Genomic DNA, 24,270 nt, shown 5'->3' on the forward strand with positions numbered 1-24,270 from the left:
GACTTTTATAAAGTCACTGCTCAGCCTTCTTTTTTCAAGAGAAGAGACCCAGCTTGTTCATCCTTTCCTACCCTCACATTTCTGGTATCATCCTTGTAAATCTTCTCTGCACCCTCTCCAGTACCTCTATCCTTTTTAGAATATAGTGACCAGAATTGTATGCAGTATTCCAAGTGTGGTCTAACCAAGGTTCGATACAGGTTTAGCATAACTTCCTTACTTTTCAATTCTATATCTCTAGTAATAAACCCTAGTGCTTGGTTTGCTATTTTACGGTCTTGCTAACCTGTGTCGTAACTTTTAGTGATTTGTGTATTTGTCCTCCAAGATCCCTTTGTTCCTCTACCCCACCTAGACTCTCACCCTCCAAGTACGAAGTGACCTCCCTATTCTTCCGACCAAAATGTAATACGCTGTACCTCACATTTATCTGTGTTGAACTTCATTTGCCAATTATTTGCCCATTCTGCAAGTTTATTAATGTCCACCTGTAATTTGTTGCAGTCCTCCTCAGTATTGACTATCTCCCCCCAATTTGGTGTCAACTGCAAATTTAGAAAGTGTTTTTAGAAAGTCTAAATCATTAATGTAAATTGTGAACAACAGTGATCCCAGCACTGATCCTTATGGAACATCACTACCCACCTTCTACCACTGTAAATAGCTACCCTTTACCCCTACTCTCTGCTTTCTGTCTTGAAGCCAGCTAACTATCCATTCTGCTACTTGTCCCCTGACTCCACATTAAATGGAAGTACAGTTACAATAAATCTGATAAGAGCTACATGCTTGATTACCAGGAAAAGTATGACATATCTACTGTGGTAGTATGCTAAATATAGGATAGCAAAACCTCCGTTTAGGGTCAATTCAAAAGGACGGGCTTGGCCAGGATAGATTTTAGTAAGATGCTCACTTTTAATTTTACAAAAGATTTTCAAACTTTCCTACTACAATCACTGAATTTTCTATGGACACAATTTAAATTTCAGTGTCAAAAAGCTCAGGTTTTATTTAATTTTCCAAAAATGTTCATTTATATTCAACATTTAGAGCAAAGGGGTGCTAATGTGTTACAGGTTCTGCTGTGAATGCCTTTCATCCTGCAAAATACCACCAAGGCTGTAGCATAAATTGTCAAATTGATCTTGACTTTAGCAACTCTGTCAATACTACTTCCAACCAGTGGTCTGTGAGTTTTCTTTTTATTGGCTGCTATGTAATTGCAATACATACAACTTTATTAAAAACAATCTCAACATCCATGAGCTGACACCATAGTTAAATTGTGAGGCCACTGGGAAAACACTGCTCTTTTTCACATAGAGCTATGGGAGCTTTAACATCCACCTGAACTATACAAATAGACTGACAGGTCTTCTAGTCCATATTTCATCATCATAGGCAGTCCCTGGAAATCAAGGAAAACTTATTTCCACTCTTAAAATGAGTTCTTAGGTGGCTGAACAGTCCAATACAAGAACCACAGACTTGGTCACAGGTGGGAGATAGTCGTTGAGGGAAAGAGTGGGTGGAAATCATCTCATCACTGGACATTGTATGTCAAACAATGCGTTCGTTATTCGCTCGTTACTACACTAGTGTCATTTAAGGAGTCGAGTTTGAACCCACAGCTTTCTGACTTATTTTAATGCTACCAACTGTGCCAAGCTAAACTAGCACTTTAGTATTGAAAATTATACTTATACTCTAACGTGTAACTATATTTTTCTGCACAGACATAACTAGTAGGAATATAAAGTACAAGAAAATAGTTTTAAAACAAAATACTGCGAATGCTGGAAATCTGAAATAAAACAGAAAATGCTGGAAACACTCAGCAGGTCAGTGAAAAGAGAAACAGAGTTAACGTTTCAGATCGGTGACCTTTCGTCCGGAAATATTCCTCTTCTGCTCCGCACAAAGCACGCCTCGACCAAAGCCAAAATATCAGAAATAAAACCAGAAACACAAAATATCAGACATTTGAGACAAATCAGACAGACTCGTCCCTTGGAGAAAGGAACCATAAGGGATTGTTTTTAAGGCGACGAGTGGTAGGATTTCTTCTGATTGAAAAGATCGGACTGTTGTCCTGGTGACATTTTTATTTCAGGACCTGCACCGATAGAGCAATTTCACCGCACAAATTATTAACTGGTCGCAGCATTGTGATTCCAAAATCCACAGAAACAGTGTAGTTGCACAGCTCGCGATTTATAGACTCTATTAACAAGTTGCTGCTCGTTGCCATGATCCCCTAACTTCAGGCAACTAAGTTATTCGAGACTTGGGGGGCGACGGTGACCTATCTAAACGGAACAAACGACTTAGCACCCGCCACTAAAACTCTTCAATAACATGAAGGGACATGTTAAACCTCGCGTACCTGAGTAGCGCAGATGCCGGATGGCCGAAAGCCGGGACACCATCCCCACCGCCCGCACAGCCGCCATCTTCAGGCTGCAGAGCAAGAACCGCCCCGCCCCGCTCCACTCCTGACCGCCCACCTCACACCGCCTGAGCAAAGTATCCCGGCGCCGATCACCCAATGTAACCGCTGGTAATTACCATTTACTCGGTAATATTTTACCGTATCAATCTTCCCCACTGCTGGAGATGTTATTATGCGGCGTAGGTGGGGGGATGGCCGAAATGTAGCGAGGGTGTCATCAGGCGGGGGTTGGGATAGGCTGTCAGGGTCCTCGGATTGTGCTGGGCTGGTGGTTGGGTGAGAGCTCCTGGAATCGGCTCGGAGAGAGAGCGGAACGGACAGAACAGGCCGGGTCGGGGGAGAGAGAGCGGACAGGACAGGACAGGCCGGGGGCGAGAGAGCGGACAGGACAGGACAGGCCGGGGCCGGGGGAGAAAGAGCGGACAGGACAGGACAGGCCGGGGCCGGAGCCGGGGGGGGAGAGAGCGAGCGGACAGGACAGGCCGGGGCCGGGGGAGAGAGCGCGGACAGGACAGGCCGGGGCCGGGGGGGGAGAGAGAGAGCGAGCGGACAGGACAGGCCGGGGCCGGGGGCGAGAGAGCGGACAGGACAGGCCGGGGCCGGGGGCGAGAGAGCGGACAGGACAGGCCGGGGGCGAGAGAGCGGACAGGCCAACGCCGGGTGAAGGAAATCCAAGGTAAAAGCCAGCGGGGGCGCATTCGGTGATGGTTGGGAAGCGGCTCCGGTCCTGCCGCTCTGTCTGTGCCCTGGGGTGGGTTGTGAATTAACGCTGCAGGATTTAAGGTCCTTTTGTTTTGCGGACCTACACTCCAGTTATTTTTTACGTGGCGCGTCAGTCCGTGTGGAGCTGCGGGCGATTGTCTGCTGTCACTGAGGGCTGGGAGCCCTGTGAGCGGCAGTGTTTATTTACATTGATGGTTGCGTTATGGATTCACTGTCAACCTGTTCTGTACCTGTTGAAGTCCTATGTATTTTTTAAGATTCATTCACGGGATGTGGACAATGCCAGCATTTATTTCCCATCCCTAATTGCCCTTGAGCTGTCGCAGTCTTATTACTGTTTTTCGTAGTGGCTTACTCGGCCATTTCAGAGGGCCGCTAAGAGTCAACCACATTGCTGTGGAGTCACATATAGGCTAGACTTGATAAAGATGGCAATTTCTTTCCCTTGGGGTTTTTACAACAATCTAATAGTTACATGTTTACCATTACTGATTCATTTAATTACATTATTCCAGATTTATTTAATTGACTGAATTTAAAATCCACAGTGGGATTTAAACTCTCATGTCTCTAGATCATTAGTCCAGGCCTCTGGATCACCAGTCCAGTATTATAACCACTATTCTATCGTTCCCAGGTGACAGAATTGACTTCTTCAAGAAGGACCTATTAATCTGTTGCACTCAGCTAGAAAGCCTTTTCAACGAGATTTTTAAAATCGATTTATATGTTGCAATATTTCCCCTATGTTAATTTAAAATAACCTGATGATAAATAGGATAGCAGTAAGCCTGTTCATGTAAATTACATTGTTCCATAATTTAATTTGTTACGGTGATGTCACCCAAGGGTGTCCAAGCTGAAACCTTGACCCTTGGTGCATTGGCCCTAAAAGTTCAGGGAACTCAGTCCTATTTGTGGTTGTATTTATTAGTCATTGGTTTGTGTTGTTTTAATTTTGTAGGTGCGTGGAGGTTTCCTGCTTCATCGTTGTTTGTAAATTGTAAATTTTCTGCCTGGTTGTCGCTGCACATGAGTAGGTGAGAACTTCAAAGCCCCTGATCCATCCTTCTGTCATACAATTTCTCCACATTAGATGAAACTTCCTGATCCTTTTTCTACCTGGTTTTCATTTGATGTGGGTGTAATGATGCATATTTTTGTCAATTTAATAATAGAGGATATGTCATGACTATAGTGATATCAATATTTTCACTCACATAACAAAGCTGTGACATTGCCATTCCTATGGTAGGTCTCTCATTGAGACTATTTTACTGTTATATATTCTGTTTACTATCCTGGTAAAATCTGAATGCATAGAACTGTTATAAATTCACAAAGCAATTTTAACCATGTTAAAGTAGCTTAATAATAGGTGTTGATAGCCTTTCAATACTCGAGGATTGTATTTGGTTTGACTGTGCCTTGGCCAAAGTAAAAATGGCAAGATGAACAATGAACTGAAATACCCTTTGAGTATAGATGGTAATTTATTGTTGGTGTCTATTCCACATGTAGCTTCTCTTATGATTTTTGTTGTATTGTATATAGGGAATGCATCATGGTCGGCTGTGTAATAAATGCATTTACGCAAGTTAAATGGATGACTTGGTCAGTCTGACGAGTGAAATATTAATTGTACATTGCTTCTAGGAATGGCATTCTGTATACCACAAGAAAAAAAATACTTTGTAATGGTGTTCTCATGAAGAATGCCTTGTTTAAAAAAATATATCAGTTACCTTAGCCAGTCATCATGTGTTCAGACATTTGCTTGTGTGTTTGTTCAAGTTACTGCTAGTGAGGGAAAATAAATAGGCATTCTGTAGATTGTTGAACAACTGCCGTATAATTAAAACTTGCTTTCCTTCTATAGAAATTAACCTTTTAATCATGGCTTCCATGTTGGTGCACGCATTCAGAAATGTCCCAACCAATTTGCTGTGGGCTGCAAAGTTAAGTAAGTATATGTAAAGTACTATTTTAGAATATTCTTTATTTCCACAAAATGGTACTTGAACTATATAAGATTTAACTGCCATTTCTTGTTAGTCATTTTGGGAATACTGAGATCCCACCATTTCTCTTTATGACCCATCCAGGTGGGCATACCTGCTGCCAAAATTACATACTGTGTGGGGAAGTGGGGGAGAGAAGGAAGGGTTTTGACATGCTTGTTTGCTCTCCCATTTTAAGTGAGAAAGGAAAATACGCACATAAACCACAATCTCATCTTATTCAGATCAAAATGTGCAAAAAAATGGAGTCAAAAATTCTTATATTTTGGGGGGGAAATGCTACTTGTGTTGATATGGTTTGTTTTGTTTCATGCATTACAGTTGGACCTGTGATCTCTACCAGTATTACATAGATTGTAGAAACACTTTTTACTTGGGCCTATCACGTATCTTCAGTACCAGTATTGCACCTCATTCAATAATCTATCTATTTTAATATCTGATATCATTGCTCTTGGCATGTGCTGGACCATGAAAGTATGAAATCAGGACATTCCAAAGTGCTTTACAGCCAATGAAGTACTTTGTGAAGTGTAGTCACTATTGCGGCAAGCTCCCCAAAACAGCAATGTGATAATGAACAGATAATCTGTTCCTTTTATGATGTTGTGACGGATAAATATTGGCAAGGATACTGAAGATAACTCCCCTGCTCCTCTTTGAAATAGTGCCATGGGATCTTTTATGTCCACCGGAGAGAGCAGACGGGGTCTCGGTTTAAGGTCTGATCTGAAAGACGGCACATTTGACAGTGCAGCATTCGCTCAGTACTGCACTGGAGTGTCGGCCTAGATTTTTGTGCTCAAGTCACTGGAGTGGGACTTGAACCCACAAATCTTCTGACTCGGAGGTGAGAGCGCTGAACTCTGAGCCACAGTTGACATGTAGGAGAATACAGATTCACTTTCATTCACTCTGCTGAGTTCCCATTCTTACCTGTACTGTTTAGGGAGGCAGTGGGTGCCTTGCGATTGGAGGAAGAGTATGAAGAGGGATTTATCCCTCTCATCTTGGAGACATCTAAGTAAATGGCTGAGTGTCACGATTGAGATGTGAGAGCAAATCCCCACAGCTGATGTTGATTGCAATTGTGCCTTCTGGAGAGAAAATGGAGAGATGTAATGCCATTAAATATTGTGTATTTTGTTTCTCGTTATTTTACATTTCCATGCAAAGTATTTGTGTTTATTTCATGTCACGCCAGTTAAGTGCAATTTAGGTAAATCATTTCAAAATTGTCTGGCAAAATTAAACTAGGTAATGTTATTACTGCTTCCCTGAAATTAAAATTTACTTTTTTTAGTCTGAGAAGTTGAAAATGATCAGAATCCAAAGATTTATAAGGACATTAAGTATAAAACTTAAGGGGTCTCATGGAATTACCAATTTCTTCGCTAGTTTCATACAATGAATATTTTTGATATCTGCAATGAGACAAATAAGATGTAATGTTTAATTATTAAAACTTTCTTTTGAAACTAGATGCACGTTTGTTGAGCTCAGTAGCTCACGTTCAGTCCCAAGGTACAGTGCTTTTATACCCATTTTTCTAATTGCTGGCATGCATTTACTTACTGGTTAACTTAGTGTTTGACTTTGAATCGTAAAAATTATTAGGGACATATAATTTAACATATGCCTTAAAATTTTGTCCAACAGTACAATCAAACAGTAAGAAAACTCTAGCAAAACCAGGGGTAAGAAATGTTGTCCTGGTTGAAGGTGTCCGAACTCCCTTCTTGTTGTCTGGTACCACGTAAGTATTAATGGTTACATGATTTGAATCTGCACACCACACTTGGATCGCAATTTTAATCAGGAGTGGGGGTGCTAGGAAGCGGTCGGGTAACACGGGAGGGAAGCATCGGGTGAGGGGGGGAGGCGGTTTCCGATCGTATTGTGGAGGGTGGATTAGGCAAGGACGCTGGATCCAGGAGGTAAGTGGAAAGGCACTTACCTCCTGGATCTCGCAGTCCTCGTCTTTAGCTGGCGGGTTCTCTGAGGCCTGAGAAACCCAACCAATCACAGTTAAATTTTAGACGCTGGATAAATCTGAGGCACGCCAGCTTCATTGTAATATTTAAATGGGCGACTTGCCTTCTGGGAGCAGGTTGGGGTCGGGATTCATTTTTTTTTTAACACTTTAACCTTCCACCCGACCCCATTTGTTGGGGTTAAAATCTCCCCCCCCCCATGGTGTCTAAAGGTTTGTTCGTGGGGTCATCTGGTCATATTTTTGTTGAAGCAAGGAATTTTTTTTTTTTTCGCCTCTGCTTTCCCCTCCTTACCTCTTCTCTCCCGAAGATGGTCATTTATGCTGTTGTCTGATTACTCGTGCTTGTAAGTATTTATATTGTGTGCTTAACCATGGAAACCAATGCAACTGAGTTCAGTAATCTTATAATAGTGAAGAGTAGGACTACTGGCAGGAAAGTGCTCATAAAAGGAAACTTAATCCATAAAGGAATGAGATTTACCTTTGGCAGGTCCTGAAGTCCATCACTATTCTGTGAGACCATGGTCATTACATTTAATAGCAAATAGTGGGCATGCAGCTAGTTCGAATGGACCATTAAATGGCTTTTAATGCAAGCAGATGCTCACTGCATTATGCTTCCATATGGAAGCAGCTGCTACTTCTGCAAAAGTTTTACATATTGAGCTCAATTTTCCCTCGTGATTTGTGGTATTTTTTTTGTGCCGACGCTTTTTTTGGCCTAAATGTTTCCCAATTTAAGCAAGCCCATTGCACATGCTCAGACCTGGGTGTGGTCCATACTAGGGCAGTGAACTTGGGGAGAGAGGCAACAAAGAAGCTTGTCCTGCCTGTCATTTTGAGTTTCTTGCAAAGGTACAATTTAATGGGGGCAATATTGACAATGCTGTACCTCGTGCAAGCCTTCTGCATGATGGTGCTGCGGAGGAGACAATTGATTCGACGTCATCGCATGAGGAACCTCAGAGCAAGTAGGGTGATGGGCAGGAGACCTTACCCATGTCTGGTATATCGAGACTGGCGTTCATGCCTGCACCTGAGTGATGCAGACTGTCAGAAGGCTGCGTTTCCACAAATAAGATGTAACTGAGATCTGTGAGTTAGTAAAAGCAGACCTGCAACCTAGAAGCATCAGGAGGACTGCTTTGTCAGTTGAAGTGAAGATTACAGCTGCACTTTCATTCTATGCATCTGGATCGTTCCAGGCCACAACTGGGGATGTGTCTGGCGATGTGTGTGCCATTTCTCAACATGCAACATACCTGCATTCGGCAGGTGACTGCTACACTATATGTCCGAAGGAATGACTACATAAAGTTCCCCATGACCACCCAGGCAATGCGTGAAAGGGCTGTGGGCTTCTCCAGGATTGCTGGCTTCCCAAAGGTACAGGTCTGCATTGATTGTACCCACATCACCTTGCGAGCACCTTTGTAGGCTTGTGAGATGTACAGGAACAGAAAAGGCTTCCACTCTGTTAATATGCAACTCGTGTGACGACATGCATCGCATCATGTCAGTTGATGCAAAATACTCTGGGAGCACCCATGATGCATTCATCTTATGCGAGAGCGCTATATCTGCCATGTTTCAGCAGCAGCCAGAAGGACAGAGCTGGCTACTGGGAGACAAAGGGGTACGGCCTCGCCACCTGGCTCATGACGCCGCTACGCATAACTCGGATGGAAGCTGACTGGGAATACAACATGTCGTCGCACATTGCGATGCGCAGCATAATGGAGAGGACCATTGGCAAACAGCGTTTCCGATGCCTGGACCATTCCGGAGGCTACTTACAATACTCCCCTGAGATTGTCGGTCAGTACATTATTGTGTGCTGCATGCTGCATAACTTAGCCACCATGAGGCAGCAAAAGCTGGTAGTAGAAGACACCTGAGGTGAGAGTGGCTGATGATGATGAGGAAGATGACGAGGAAGCCATGCAACTACCTGAACCCGGAGCACGACGGCAGAGGAGGGTGGGCCGTCATGCTCCTTTAACGATTGCTCGAGCCTTGCGCCAACAGCTCATCCATGAACCCTTTGCTGCCTGAAGCCTCAGCAGCAACTATTACAAATGGACCATGTTTACTGTTTGGACCTGTTCTGTAATGTTGTGTTGTGATAATGGAACAAATAATGGAAATGATTCTTCTTTACTTCAAAAAGATGTGTTAATCATTTCCATTATTTGTCCCATTATTAAGTTATAATTTAAAATATATTTTATTCAAAAGTTTAACAAACATTTGCTTGTACTTAACCTTAATAAAAATATTCTTGTATCAAACTTTAAAGTTTTCAGTTAAGATCACTTACAAACTTTAAGATCCCTTACAAACTTTTAAACTTATACATTTACATAACTTACAAAAAACTTTTAATTTGAGAACAGTTATAACAATAATAACAACAACATCATCAGCAGCAAAGAAAGGCTGCACCCATGTTTCCTTCACCTTATTCTAAGCGCCCGCTGCACTTGGTCTTGTTGTGCAGCGTTTCTTGGATTGGTACCAAGCTTATTCTTTCGAACATCTCTGCTAATGCACACTTCTTAATGCGGGGTGGGGGGCAGCCGGTAATGTGGAAGGCCCAGCTTGGGCCACTTCGGAAGCTGGTCTGGGGATTGGAGTGGGAGTGGCAGTTGATTCTGTCAATAGGCGCGGAGTCTGGGCGTGTTCCCTTATTGCAGTAGTTAACTCTGACATTCTCTTCCTCATGTGCCCTGATGGTGTGTCAACTACTTGAAATATTCCCTCCCTCACGTTCGCCGACAGTGTCTCAGCTACCTGCGACATTCCCTCCCTAATGTGCACCGACATTGTATCCGCTGCCTGAGACATTCCCTCCCTCATGTTCCCGGACATCATTCCCATTTCTTGTGAGATTGCTGTTACTTCTCCCGACAGTCCCGCTATCTCATCACCCACCACACTGATGGTGTCCAGGGGTGATCGCGTAAGGTCAGTGCTCTCCGCACTCATTGCCATCATCTGAACCACATCCGTTAGATCCTGCACCTCAGAAGAGCGCGGTTGAGCTCTCCTTCCCCTCCTCACCCTGGGTGTGGCTCGCTGCACCTACTGGGACCCGCAGCCTCGGATGGTGGGGCCCTGGATGTGCCTCGTTGCACCCCACTGGAACCCCCAGCCTCGAACTGTGGGAAACCATGGAATGTCCAAGCAACACCCATACCACTCGGGAAAGGAGCTGGCATCTCAATGGGCGGCACCTGCATCTCTCCAAAGTGAGTATAACAGTGGGGGCTTGATCCATCCCCTCCCTCTGCTCCTCTTAGTCTGGAAGGTGGGATTGGAAGATGTTCTCCTCTTCGTGCTCATCCTCCTCTGAATCTTCTGCATCGTTAAGGTTGGCCTCAAGTTCTGCCAAATAGTTAGTAGCAGAGGAGGGGGCAGGGTGGGTGGCATGAGTAGGTTCACAGTGCAGACAGCAGGCTGATTTGAAGAAATAGCATATTGCAGCAACCGAAGTGTAGCTGACGGAGACATCCCCATGAACCGAAGCATTGCTAGCCCGCGCAATACTTAACATTTAGCAAAGCCAGACTGTGGAATTTGCAGGACTTGCTCTCTTCCTCGGTTGTGCGCCCAGCTTGTGCAGTGGTGGTTTCTTTTCTCCAGGCAGGACCCATCAAAGCAGCGTTCCTCTCTTCCATGGGTGTCAGTGGCTGCAGATTTGCCGGGCCGCCTCCTGTTCGAGTTCTTTCCCGTTTGTTGTGTGCCACCTTCTGCAATGATGAAAATATAACTTTTGAAAGTGGTGTTTTTCTGCTGGGTAGGACATTATACAGCTGGCCACATTTACAATTGCAATTGCATTGAAAAAATAAAAATATTACTTACACTAACTACTTGACCAAGGTCCTGCCACTTTTTTTGCACTGGCCTCCAGACCTCGGGGTGGTCACCATTGCACCGTAATCTTCTGCAAGTTGGTTCCAATGTTTCTTCTTTTCTTTTGGTGAAACTTTTATGTGACCTCTGCTGGTGTCAGCTCATGCCATCTTGCCTCAATTACAGTAACCAGTGCTTCTACTTCATCCAGTAAGAAATTCTTGGTCCTTGAGCCGTGTTGCATCTTGTCTTGCAGCTCTGATTTTTTCCAATGAGAATTAAAATTCTCTCATACATCTGGCTCTTTAAAAATGGCCGAATGCAGACCGGGAGCTGTACTGAGCTTGCGCGCCGATGGCAATCACGTAAAAAAATCCTTTTTTATGCGCATGTGCAGGGGAGGGGGGTGGGGGGCATTGTTCTTATTGGCGCAGACATTAGGCTCCACCCCCCCCCCGCAAGCTACAGGACAGGCTGCGCTGCGCCAATTTAAAAAAAATAGAATGGGGAAACTTGCTCCTTTTTTTTGGAGTAGTTGGGGACAAACAAAATGGGTGTAACTAACAATACGCCAGAAAATGGCATTGGGGAAAATTGAGCTCATAGTCTCTTACAAGCATGTATTGCAGAGGGCAGCAAGCACTTTTAATCAGTCATTCAATTTTGTTTTAAGTCTAAAGTGAAGGTACTGATCCTGCTGTCTTAATGGTTCTCCAGCTTTCAGTGCTTGAGTGCAGATGACGAGTTGACCAGTGAAGTGGAAACGTATTAAATGTAGTGCAGATGAAGTACAAGTTGTTGGATTGGTATCCTTTTCAACTGACCAGAGGTTAAAACATATCTGCTTCTGCCTAGTAGGCAAGTTGAATTGTCAAGTCCTGAATGGTACATTGCCATGTATAATTCTGTTTATTTCTAAAATATATGTTTTATCTAACTGTTTAAAAACATGTTAATATATTGGATCTGTGCTCTTGTAGATATGCAGATTTGATGCCACATGACTTGGCCAGAGCAGCACTACAGTAAGTGAGGAGATCAAACTTTGGAATTCTTGTGCCCTATTTCAGAATATTGGAATCCCATTATGGAAACTGACAATATTTTTATTCTTTTAGAGGACTACTTACAAGGACCAGTGTTCCAAAAGCAGATATTGACTACATTGTGTTTGGTACTGTGATTCAGGAGGTCAAAACAAGTAATGTTGCTCGAGAGGTATGTGGGAATACTACAATTGTTGTTCATTTTGTTTTTATTTTTTTGCTCATAGTACAGCATGTCTTACTACAGTTTTGCTGTTGACAGTAATCTTTTTACATTACAATGCTGTCAGTTTCTATACTAGATATTTTCTCTGGTTCAGTGTCATCAGTCACCCCTGTAAGTGGACCTCGCATCCCCTACAACCTTTCTGCCCGATATCTAGTTAAATGCTAGCATGACTCTCAAATGATAACAGAGAACCCTTACTTCATACACCAACAATTACTATCACATGAGGAGTAGTAGTCATGAATAGTAGTAGACCAAAACAACTTAGACCTTAGTTCAAGCTGATGGCTTTCTGTCAAAAAAAATACTATATGTAGTTTTGGGAGTTAACCCCTCGATTTTTAACCAAAATTTTGAGGCAGAAAGCAAAGAGTCGAGATAAATTATGTTTTTCAGATTGGTGTGGTGTGGATGTGTCCTGTGATCTGTACATGGATGTTTTTTTTTTCTTCTAAGCATTACAAGAATACAAGGTACAGAATTCAACGCAGGCAAAAATATTTTTTGGAACTATGACTCAATTGGAGGAGTGTCGCTCATTGCCGAGGAGGTGCGGAATATTCTGCTGGGGGGGGGGGGGAGGTTGGGGGTGGAGTCAAAGGGAAGGGAAAGAGCCAGAAGACATGGAACCAACAACATAGGGAGAAAGAGGGTTAAGATCCTGCAGTCAGAGTTTAAGGAGCTAGGGAGGAAGTTAAAAAGCAGGACCTCAAAGGTAGTAATCTCTGGATTGCCCCCAGTGTCACATGCTAGTGAGAGTAGAAATAGGAAGATATGACAAGTTAATGTGTGGCTAGAGACATGGTGCAGGAGGGAGGGCTTCAGATTCCTGGGACATTGGGACCAGTTCTGGGGCACAAGAGATCTGTTTAAGATGGACGAGGTGTACTTGAACATAGCTGGGACCAATATAGTGGCAGGCAGGTTAAACATAGAAACATAGAAACATAGAAAATAGGTGCAGGAGTAGGCCATTCGGCCCTTCTAGCCTGCACCGCCATTCAATGAGTTCATGGCTGAACATTCAACTTCAGTACCCCATTCCTGCTTTCTCGCCATACCCCTTGATCCCCCTAGCAGTAAGGACCTCATCTAACTCCTTTTTGAATATATTTAGTGAATTGGCCTCAACAACTTTCTGTGGTAGAGAATTCCACAGGTTCACCACTCTCTGGGTGAAGAAGTTCCTCCGCATCTCGGTCCTAAATGGCTTACCCCTTATCCTTAGACTGTGACCCCTGGTTCTGGACTTCCCCAACATTGGGAACATTCTTCCTGCATCTAACCTGTCTAACCCCGTCAGAATTTTATATGTTTCTATGAGGTCCCCTCTCATTCTTCTGAACTCCAGTGAATACAAGCCCAGTTGATCCAGTCTTTCTTGATAGGTCAGTCCCGCCATCCCGGGAATCAGTCTGGTGAACCTTCGCTGCACTCCCTCAATAGCAAGAATGTCCTTCCTCAGGTTAGGAGACCAAAACTGTACACAATACTCCAGGTGTGGCCTCACCAATGCCCTGTACAACTGTAGCAACACCTCCCTGCCCCTGTACTCAAATCCCCTTGCTATGAAGGCCAACATGCCATTTGCTTTCTTAACCGCCTGCTGCACCTGCATGCCAACCTTCAATGACTGATGTACCATGACACCCAGGTCTCTTTGCACCTCCCCTTTTCCTAATCTGTCACCATTCAGATAATAGTCTGTCTCTCTGTTTTTACCACCAAAGTGGATAACCTCACATTTATCCACTAGGGGTGGATTTAAACTATCCCTCGATGTAGTATTAAAAAGTAGAAACAAGGTGCACAGAGGATGGTGAGAGACAGTTAGAGTTAGAAATAATACAGAATAGGTGGGATCATTAAAAAAAAAAAGATTTCGAAGTTAGGATTGGAATACTTGTGTGTAATTGCACGAAGTGTGATAAGGTTGGTGAGCTTCAGGCACAAATAGCCACATGGCAATATGATGTTGTGGCGATAACTGAGACCTTGCTCAAAAAGGATACTTATTATTCCTGAGTACAAGGTATTTTGGAAAGCTAGGGAAGGAGAAAAGGGAGGAGCGGGTAGCAGTTTTGATGAAGGAAAATGTTACAGTGCTAGAAAGAGCGAATGTCCTTGAGGGATCAAATACAGAATTTAATAGGCTGGAGGTAAGAAACAATAAAGGAACTATTAGACTACTTGGTGTATTTTATATGTCACCAAATAGTGGGAAGGAGATAGAGGAGCAGATTTGAAAATAAATTACTTAGAGGTACAAGAACTATAGAGTAGTGATAAGGAAAACTTTAACTACCCCAATATTAAATGGGACAGTGATTGTGTTAAGGGCATAGCAGGGAAGGAATTTCTGAAGTATGTTCAGGAGAATTTTATGGATCAGTATGTTTCCTGCCCAATGAGGAAGGAGGTATTTCTGGATCTAGTCCTGGGGAATGAAGTGGATAAAGTGGAGAATGTCACAGTTGGAGAGCATCTTGGGAATAGTGATCATAGTATTGTAAGGTTTAGACTAGTTATGGAGAAGGACATGGGGAAATCAGAATAAAAATACTTAACTGAAGGAGGTCTAATTTCAGCAAATTGAGGAGGGATCTGAGCCGGGTAAATTAGAGTCAAACACTGGCAGGCAGAAATGTAATGGAGCAATGGATGGCCTTTAAAGAGGAGCTGGTTCAGGTACAGTCTTGGTATATTCCTACAAGGGGGAAAGGAAGGGTAATCAAAGCCAGAGCCCCCTGGATGATGGAGTTGGAGAGTAGGATGAAGCGGGAAAAAGGGGCGTATAGCAGATGTCAGCTTGATAATACAAGGGAGAATCAGGCTGATTATAAAAAGTACAGAGAAGTGAAAAAGGAAATAAGAAGGGCATGGAGACAGTTTAAAAAAAATAGATTGGCGGCTAACATAAAGGTAATCCAGAGGTCTTCAATAGGCATATTAACAGCAAAAGGGTCGTCGGAGAAGCGGTGGGGCCGGTTAGGGACTAAATGGAGGCAGAAGGCACAGCTGAGTTACTAAATGACTACTTTGCATCGGTGTTTACTGAGGAAGAGAACTTTGCTGAAGCTACGGTAAACAAGGAGGTTGTCTGGATACTGCATGAGATAAAAATAGAGAGGAGGTACTAAAAAGCATGGCAGTACTTAAAGTGGATAAGTCACCTGGTCCAGATGGAATGCATCCTTGGCTGCTGAGGAAAGTAAAGGTAGAAATTGCAGAGGTGCTGTCTACAATCTTCCACTCCTCCTTAGATACAGGGGTGGTGCTAAATGACTGGAGGATTGCAAATGTTATATCCTTGTTCAAAAAAAGGATAAACCTGGCAATTACAGGCCAGCCAGTTTAATGTCGATGGTGGGGAAGCTTTTAAAAATAATAATCTGGGAGAAAATTAGCAGCCACTTGGACAAGCAAGGTAAATAAATGACTAATAAAGGAATTTGTTAAGGGCGGATTGTGTTTGACTAAGTTGATTGAATTTTTTGATGAGGTATCAGAGAGGGTGGGTGAGGGCAGTGCAGTTAATGTGTATATGGACTTTCAAAAGGCATTTGATAAAGTGCCACAACATAGGCTTGTTGGCAAAATTGAAGCCCATGGAATAAAAGGGGCAGTAGCAGCATGGATACACAAATAGACTAAGGGATAGAAAACAGAGTTATGGTGAATGGCTGTTCTTTTTGACTGGAGAGCGCTAAACAGTGGCATTCCCCAAGTTTCAGTACTCGGACCAACATTCCATCGAAGCTGCGTGGCCCGGGACTGGCTTTTTCAATATTAAATTTTGCACTTGCAAGAAACTGTTAATGGGCTGCGTAGCTCCTTAAAGGGGTTGCGCACCAAAAAAAAAATCGGGGAAACATTGACTAGGACCACTGCTGATTTTGATATACATAAATGACTTGGACCTGGAAGTACAGGGCACAATTTTGAAATTTGCAGATGACACGAAACTTGGAAGTGTAGTGAACAGTGAGGAAGATAGTAATAGATTCAAGAGGACATAAACAGGCTGTGCAGACACATGGCAAGTGAAATTCAACGCTGAGCAGATACATTTTGGTAAAAAGAATGAGAAACCGAACATACTAAATGATACAATTTTAAATGAGGTGCACCTGGGAGTGTTTACACATTTTTGAAGGTGACGGGACAGCTTAACAAATCAGTTAATAAAGCATATGGGACACAAAAGCAAAATACTGCAGATACTGGAATCTGAAATAAAAACAGAAAATGCTAGAAATCTGAGCGGGTCAGGCAGCATCTGTGGAGAGAAACAGAGTTAACGTTTCTGGCCAATGACCTTTCGTCAGAAAGCATATGGGATCCTGGGTCAGGAAGTTATGCTTAACCTATTTAAAACCCTAGTTCAGCCCTAGCTGGAATCTTGTGTCCAATTCTGGGCACCACACTTAGAAAGGACGTGAAGGCTTTGGAGAGGGTACAGAAGAAATTTACTAGAATGGCTTCAGGGATGAGGGATTACAGTTACGTGGATAGACTAGTGAAGCTGGGATTGTTCTGAGAGGAGAGAAGGCTGAGGAGATTTGATGGTGATGTTTAAAATGATGAAGAGTTTAGATAGAATAAATAAAGATAAACTGTTTCCAATGGCTGAAGGGTCAATAATGAGAGAGCACAGATTTAAGATGATTGGCCAGAGAACTAGCGGTGAATTGAGGAAAAACCTTTTTATGGAATGAGTGATTAGGATTTGGAATGCATTGTTTGATGGATACAGATTCAGTAGTAGCCTTCAAAAGGGAACTGGATAAATACTTGGAGAATAAAATGGCAGAGATATAGGGAATGAGCGAGGGAATGGAACCAACTGAATTGCTCTTCGAAAGAATCAGCTCAGACTCAATGGGCCAAATGGACTCCTTCTGTGCTGTACTATACTATGATTCAATGATCTGTTCCTCCAGCAGAAGCAATGTTGCAGCTATCAAATGTAAATTGCAGCAGTGGCCACGATTTCTTTCCATTTGTCCATGAGCTGAGCACTCAGCCAGCCTCAACTGGTTAGCTGTAGAACTTTCAATCACTGACCTTCCCCAGATAATAGAACAGAAAACTTTACTGAAATCACTGCTCATGATGAGGAAGTATTAGGGAATGGAATGTTTTTCTATTTTTGTGTATACAGATGACCAGAAAATTATAGGTTGATTTAGTTTTGCTTGTTATGTTGGTATACTTTGAAGGAAACATTTTTTGTGCTGCTAGTGGGAAGCCTCGCCGACAAAGAGCACATATCAGAAGTTCTGGCGCAAGCTGAGTGAGATTTTTCAACTGTTTAAAATAATGGTCAGAAAGTCGTGCACAGCACGTGCTGGAATTTCTGATATATGTTCTCAATTGATGAGACCTTGCACCAGCAGCACAGATTTGGAAAATGACTATTCTACAGTCAATAAAATGGAAATATTTGAACACGAAGGAGAAATGCTAACAAATTTGTGAAGGACATGCTGAAACTGATGCGTGCAATTCTGGGCCACCTATTAATAGGAATGAAGGATATTTGACCTATGAAAAAGGTACAGCTAAGATTCACTGGATTGACACCAGGAATGAGAGAATATAGTTATGAAGAAAGGCTTGAAAAATTATGACTTCATTCACTAGAACAAAGAAGGCTAGGGGGATCTAGTAAGCGGTTTTCAAAATTATTGTAACAGTTTGTTTGCACTGGTTGGTGAATTGGTAATGAGAGAACACAGATTTCAGATTAACACCAAAAGACTGAAGAGGATGTTTGAAGAAATGTTTTCACATAGGGTTATGTGGCTATTGAGGCAGAGACTATAATATTAAACACATGAATTATATAAGTATTTCAAAAGTAAGAATATGAAGGGATATAGGGAAAGAGAGCTCCAGTTGAAGACTTGGTAGTGGCACAGGCAAGTGAGCCAAATAACTCGTGTGTTGTAAGTGTAGTGATCTTCACCAAGTCAGATATAGCATTGTTTAAATAAAATGCAAAGTTTTCCCTCACTCGTCCAATAGTGTGCCTTAATTCGATTTTTGAAGAACATCTCTAACTACCAGGTTTTATGAATCAAATGTATAATTTTTGTATCTCTCTTAGTATAAAGAGTTCCCCAACCAATTGAATGTTATTAGGACTGAGTTAACTCCACTTGACTCCTGAAATAGTTATATTTCATATTATGCAAAATGCCATATTTTATTGTTTCATTATATGTTGCGGCTATTGTTTTAACAGGCTTCACTTGGAGCAGGGTTTTCAGATAAAACTCCATGCCACACAGTTACCATGGCTTGCATTTCCTCAAATCAGGCGATGACCACAGGCAAGTGCACCCAGCTGTAGCTGAGTTCTTCAGCAAATAGATAAGACTTGCAGTGACATTTTGGCATATCAAGTGCAGTGTAAGAAAGGTGACCAATGTTAACTGGTCAAGCTCAACTAACTTGGAATTAAACAGGTTGTATGTATGCCTCTCTTTGGGAGGAGATTCCATTCTTGTAAAGAGGTTGGTTTTCTCAACAGTCCTGGATATAGGGGGAGAAATTGGGGGGGTTTGACGCTAATGGGGCACAAACGACTTTTTGCGGTGCCGCTACTGACTCTGCAAAATTCTACGGGAGTTTAGTGGTGGCGCTAGCTGGTATTCCCCTGCTCCTGCTGGTATCCCCCTGCTCCTGCTAGTAGTGCCCTGGGCTGCTGTGCCAGCGATGGCGACCATCACCGTGTGCAGCGACCCATTTTTGCCCCCAGAGTGAAAATTCGGTAGTGCCCCGTCGGGCTGCTGCGGGCATTGCCCGCGACAGCTTCGCGGGGTGTGTACCACGCTTTAGGCATCTCGCAGGGCGAAAATTAAAGGGGCTCACAATGTTAAAAATGGCCGACTTGCCGGTCGTGGCCTTCTGATGTTCATATCGCGGGGTCTGTGCCGCAATGTTGCAGCCTGGCTTCTGCCACAGCAGCCCACTCCCTAGTGGTGTAGCGGTGGCCCCTTCTCCCTAATGCATAGTCCACAGTGTGCCATCCCCTTTAATGGAAGGGGAGGCCCCTGTGTTCCCACCAGCGCTATGCGTCTCTCCGCAAAACACTGCAACATTCCCGAAGGTTAACGCCCTGATCCGTCCCTGAGAGGAAGTGGAGCGCGAGACTTTGTGCTCCACTTCCTCTCTGGGGCGGTAAGCCCAATTTAGCTGCTGGGGCAGGACTTCTGCGCCACAATTTCACCCCCAAATATTTTAATGTATGGACTACAACAGGACCAGCTTTCTGAAGTTTTGTGTAATGTTTCTGTTGTTGCATTTGTATTGCAGCTTTTGGCCTAATTGCCTCTGGTCAGTGTGAAACAGTGATAGCTGGTGGCGTGGAGTTCATGTCAGACGTTCCCATTCGTCACAGCAGGAAAATGAGGAAGACTTTACTTTCACTTAGTAGAGCTAAGACAATAGGACAGAGATTGTCTCTCCTTGGAAAAATCCGCCCAGATTATTTTGCTCCTGAGGTATTAATAAAATGCATTCTTACAATAAGGTGGGCAAGTAGGCAGTTGTAAGTTTCAAAATGTTTCCATATTGATATAAATCAGCTGTTTGAGTTTGTTTCGGTTTATGTCAAGCCACATGTCTAATTGGTAATGACTTAACCTTGAAATGATATTTCTCCCATGTAGAAACAACTGAAACCAAGTTTCCACAAATAGTAGCACCCGAGATTGGTGTTATGCCTTCTTTACATCACAGTGCAGCTTTAAAAAAAATTTGTTCCTGAGATGTGGGCATTGCTGGCAAGGCCAACATTTTATTGCACATCCCTAATTGCCCTTGAGAAGGTGGTGGTGATCTGCCTTCTTGAACCGCTGCAGTTCGCATGGTGAAGGTACTCCCGTAGCGCTGTTAGGGAGGGAGTTCCAGGATTTTGACCCTGCGACTATGAAAGAACATCGATATATTTCCAAATCACGGTGGTCTGTGACTTGGAGGGGAACTTGGAGGTGATGATGATCCCATGTACCTGCTACCCTTGTCCTTCTAGGTGGTAGAGGTCGTGGCTTTGGGAGGTGCTGTCGAAGAAGCCTTGACGAGTTGCTGCAGTGCATCTTGTAGATGGTGCACACTGCAGCTGCGGTGCGCCGATGGTGGAGGGAGTGAATGTTTAAGGTAGTGGATGGGGTGCCAATCAAGCGGACCAGATTTCAGGAAGCAATTTTCCAACACTCCAAGCGCTGCTAATGGAAAACGTAAATGGCCGCTACTCGCAGTAACACCTGTCACTTTTATCTGGTTGCCCATGCAGACTGTTAATGTAGTTTTTGCAGTGCTGGCAAAATGTACCTTGCCCGTCCATTAGACCAAGAATGAAAGTCACTTGTAGTTTTTAAACTCCTATTTAATGGGACACAAAGCTGGAAAATCCACTGGACCTGATGGCCTACATCCTGGGGTTTTAAAAGAGGTGGCTGCAGAGATAATGGATGCATTGGTTCTGATCTTCTAGAGTTCCCTAGATTCTAGAATGGTCCCCATGGATTGGAAGGTTGCAAATGTAATCTCACTGTTCAAGAAAGGAGCAAGAGAAAAAACGGGGAACTGCAGGCCAGTTAGCCTGACATCAGTAGTGGGGAAGATGCTAGAATCTATTAGTAAAGACATGATGACAGGGCACTTGGAAAATCACAATATGATTAGGTAGAGTCAACAGTGTTTATGAAAGGGAAATCATGTTTGGCAAATCTATTGAGTTTTTTGAGGGAGTAATTAGCAGGGTAGCTAAGCGGGAACCAATGGATGTAGTATATTTGGATTTTCAGAAGGCATTTGATAAGGTGCCCCACAATAGATTGTTGCACAAGATTAGGGCTCATGGGATTGGGATAATGTATTAGCATGGATTGGTTATTGGACAGAGAATAAGAATAAACGGGTAATTTTCAGGATGGCAGGCTGTATCTAGTGGAGTGTGCAAATATCCATGCTGGGGCCTCAGCTATTTACAATCTGTCAGTGACTTAGATGAAGGGACCTTGTGTAATGTATCCATGTTTGCTGATGATAGAAAGCTAGGTGGGAAAATAAGCTGTGAGCAGAACCTAAAGAGGCTGCAAATGGATATAGACTGGTTAAGTGATTAGGCAAGAAGGAGGAAGAATGGAAAAGCAGAATATTTTTAAAAGATGAGAGACTGGTAAATGTTGGGATTCAAGGGCATTTGGGTGTCCTTGCACACAAATCACAAAAAGTTAAAATGCAGGTACAGCAAGCAATTTGGAAGGCAAATGGTATGTTGGCCTTTATTGCAAAGGGATTGAAGTACTAGAGTAAAGAAGTCTTGCTGCAATTATATAGGGTTTTGATGAGACCACACCTGGAGTACTGTGTACAGTTTTGGTCTCCTTACCTAAGGAAGGATAAACTTGCCTTGGAGGGGTGAGGGGGCTGCAACAAAGATTCACTAGATTGATTCCTGGGATAAGAGGGTTGCCCTTTGAGGAGAGATTGAGTCGAATGGGCCTATATTCTCTGGAGTTTAGAAGAATGAAAGGTGATTGCATTGAAATGTATAAATGTTCTTCGAGGGGCTTGATTGGGTAGATGCTGAGAGGCTGCTTTCCCCTGGCTGGAGATTCTGGAGCTAGGAGTTATAGTCTCCGGATAAGGGGTCGGCTATTTAGCACTGAGATGAAGAGAAATTTCTTCACTCAGAGGGTTGTGAATCATTGGAATTCTCTACCCAAGAGGGCTGTGGATGCTAAGTTGATGAGTATATTCAAGACTGAGATCGATAGACTTGTCACTCACAACAACAACTTGTATTTATACAGCGCCTTTAACATAGTGAAACGTCCCAAGGTGCTTCACAGGAGTATTATGCGATAAAGATTTGACACCGAGCCGCACAAGTAGAAATTAGCGAAGGTGACCAAAAGCTTGGTAAAAGAGGTATGTTTTAAGGAGCATCTTGAAGGAGGAAAGAGAGGTAGAGAGGCGGAGAGGTTTAGGCAGGGAGTTCCAGAACTTGGAGCCTAGGCAACAGAAGGCATGGCCACCAGTGATTGAGTGATTACAATCAGCGGTGCTCTGGAGGCCAGGATTAGAGGAGCGCGGACATCTCTGGGGTTGTGGGGCTGAAGGAGCAAGGCCATGGAGGAATTTGAAAATAAAGATGAGAATTTTGAAATTAAGGCGATGTTTAATCGGAAGCCAATGTAGGTCAGCGAGCACAGAGGTGATGGGTGAGCGGGACTTGGTACAAGTTAGGACACGGGCAGCCGAGTTTAGGATCACCTCTAGTTTACATAGGGTAGAATGTGGGAGGCCAGCCAGGAATGCATTGGAATAGTCATGTCTAGATGTACAAAGACATGGATGAGGGCTTCAGCAGCGGATGAGCTGAGGCCATGACGGAGGCGGGCAATGTTAGAAGTGGAAATAGGAACTGGGAATCAAGGAATTATGGGGATAGGGCGGGAAAGTAGAGTTAATGTAAACATTTTTCTGTTGTTTTATTGAAAGGCGGAGCAGGCTCAAGGAGCCATGTGGTCTGCTCCTGCTCCTCTTATGTTACTGTGATGTGCAGCTATTGCTGCGTGTAGTGTGCAAATGGATCAGGTTCCACTGCAGCAGGATCTGCAGCATCTTGCAGGACCAATTCTACATTAAGCTGTTCTGTAATGTAAAGGAGGCACTGGATGCAAAATACTTGTGTGGCTTGATTTTTTTTTTTACTTCTGTGTTCCCACGCTTTAATTGGAAAAAATACACTATAATCCTACTGGTGTGAACTTTCACAGTCCCTGAAAATAATTTAAAGTGCTTTTCAGAGCTGTATAAAGGTGTTTTACTTCAACAATAAGATGTGCAGCTCCTCTAACCTGTTCATCCTCATTAAAATTTGGATGAAAATGATGATGGTGAGATATAGAAAACTGTTGAATGTGGGATAAGGATGTTTTTTTTTTAATGCCGCAAATTGCCTGCAGTGGAAGTGGACTGTTTGGTTCAAGGTCAAATCCTAATTAATGCAGCAAAAACTGATAGAATAGCACAAACTAGGTAAATACTGTACTTTAATCAAAAACGCAACTTTAGACTTTGTTTATATAATCATTTCTCCAGCTCCCGGCTGTAGCTGAGTTCTCCACCAGTGAGACTATGGGCCACTCCGCAGACAGACTTGCAGCAGCGTTTGGTATATCACGTGCAGAACAGGATGAATTTGCTTTGCGTTCCCATTCTTTGGCCAAGAAAGCAGAAACTGAGAAGCTACTTAAGGATGTCATCCCTTTCAAAGTGCCAGGTAGTTACCTTAGCAGAAAATCTGCAGCAAACTATTTAACTGAAAATAATGCGCTGGTCAAATTCTATTGTAAGTACTTGCCTTTAGGATACTTCTGTGTGTATAGTTTTAAAGAGCCTTACTTTTAAGGATGTAATGTGTGTGTGCATATAGAACATCTTTTCTCATTTAGATTGACCCACAGAATAGTCCTCTTTATTTTGGAAAAACTATCGCCGCAAGAATTGCAGCGGTTCAAGAACGCCCATCACCACCACCTTGGGCAACTAGGGATGGGCAACAGAAGCTGTCATGCTGGTGTCATCTACATCCCAGGAAGAAGTTTTTTAAAAATCACCTTTATTTACTTTGGCAAACAATGGATTAGAACCAATGGGGAAATCCCCTTCAATTCCATCCGTCAGTAAAATCAGTTTCAGTAGGTGTCTGCATGTATGTGCTGAAATTTAAATACTTAGCTGAAATGCAAATGGAGGAACACAATAAAAGAAAGATAGATTTTTATTATACAGCGCCTTTCACTGCTTCTGGATGCCCCAAAGTACTTTACAACCAATGAAGTACTTTTAAAGATTAGTTACTGTTGTATTGCAGGGAAATGTGGCAACCAACTTCTGCTGGGTTCCACAAACAGCAAAGC

The 24,270-nt window shown here is 43.1% G+C and overlaps 2 protein-coding genes across 3 annotated transcripts in view; one reads left to right on the forward strand and one right to left on the reverse strand.

The window, feature by feature from the left end:
• Positions 1-2,491, reverse strand: part of hadhab (hydroxyacyl-CoA dehydrogenase trifunctional multienzyme complex subunit alpha b) — a 105,568-nt gene extending 103,077 nt beyond the window's left edge. Inside the window, exon 1 of the mRNA XM_070885137.1 lies at positions 2,390-2,491. Within this exon, the coding sequence (XP_070741238.1) occupies positions 2,390-2,456 (67 nt within the window). The 5' untranslated portion in view covers positions 2,457-2,491. The remainder of the gene's footprint in view (positions 1-2,389) is intronic.
• Positions 2,417-24,270, forward strand: part of hadhb (hydroxyacyl-CoA dehydrogenase trifunctional multienzyme complex subunit beta) — a 48,395-nt gene continuing 26,541 nt past the window's right edge. The window contains exons 1-10 of one of the 2 annotated variants that reach the window (XM_070885139.1): positions 2,417-2,563; positions 4,143-4,218; positions 5,058-5,141; positions 6,682-6,723; positions 6,859-6,955; positions 12,034-12,078; positions 12,172-12,271; positions 18,579-18,666; positions 19,652-19,839; positions 23,450-23,630. In XM_070885139.1, coding sequence (XP_070741240.1) covers positions 5,075-5,141; positions 6,682-6,723; positions 6,859-6,955; positions 12,034-12,078; positions 12,172-12,271; positions 18,579-18,666; positions 19,652-19,839; positions 23,450-23,630 — 808 coding nt within the window. In that variant the 5' untranslated portion in view covers positions 2,417-2,563; positions 4,143-4,218; positions 5,058-5,074. Of the gene's footprint in view, positions 2,564-3,016; positions 3,132-4,142; positions 4,219-5,057; positions 5,142-6,681; positions 6,724-6,858; positions 6,956-12,033; positions 12,079-12,171; positions 12,272-18,578; positions 18,667-19,651; positions 19,840-23,449; positions 23,631-24,270 lie in introns of those variants that run through there. The other variant, XM_070885138.1, reaches the window with a different exon arrangement.

This window comes from Pristiophorus japonicus, chromosome 7 (genome assembly GCF_044704955.1).
Source record: "Pristiophorus japonicus isolate sPriJap1 chromosome 7, sPriJap1.hap1, whole genome shotgun sequence".
NCBI lineage: Eukaryota > Metazoa > Chordata > Chondrichthyes > Pristiophoridae > Pristiophorus > Pristiophorus japonicus.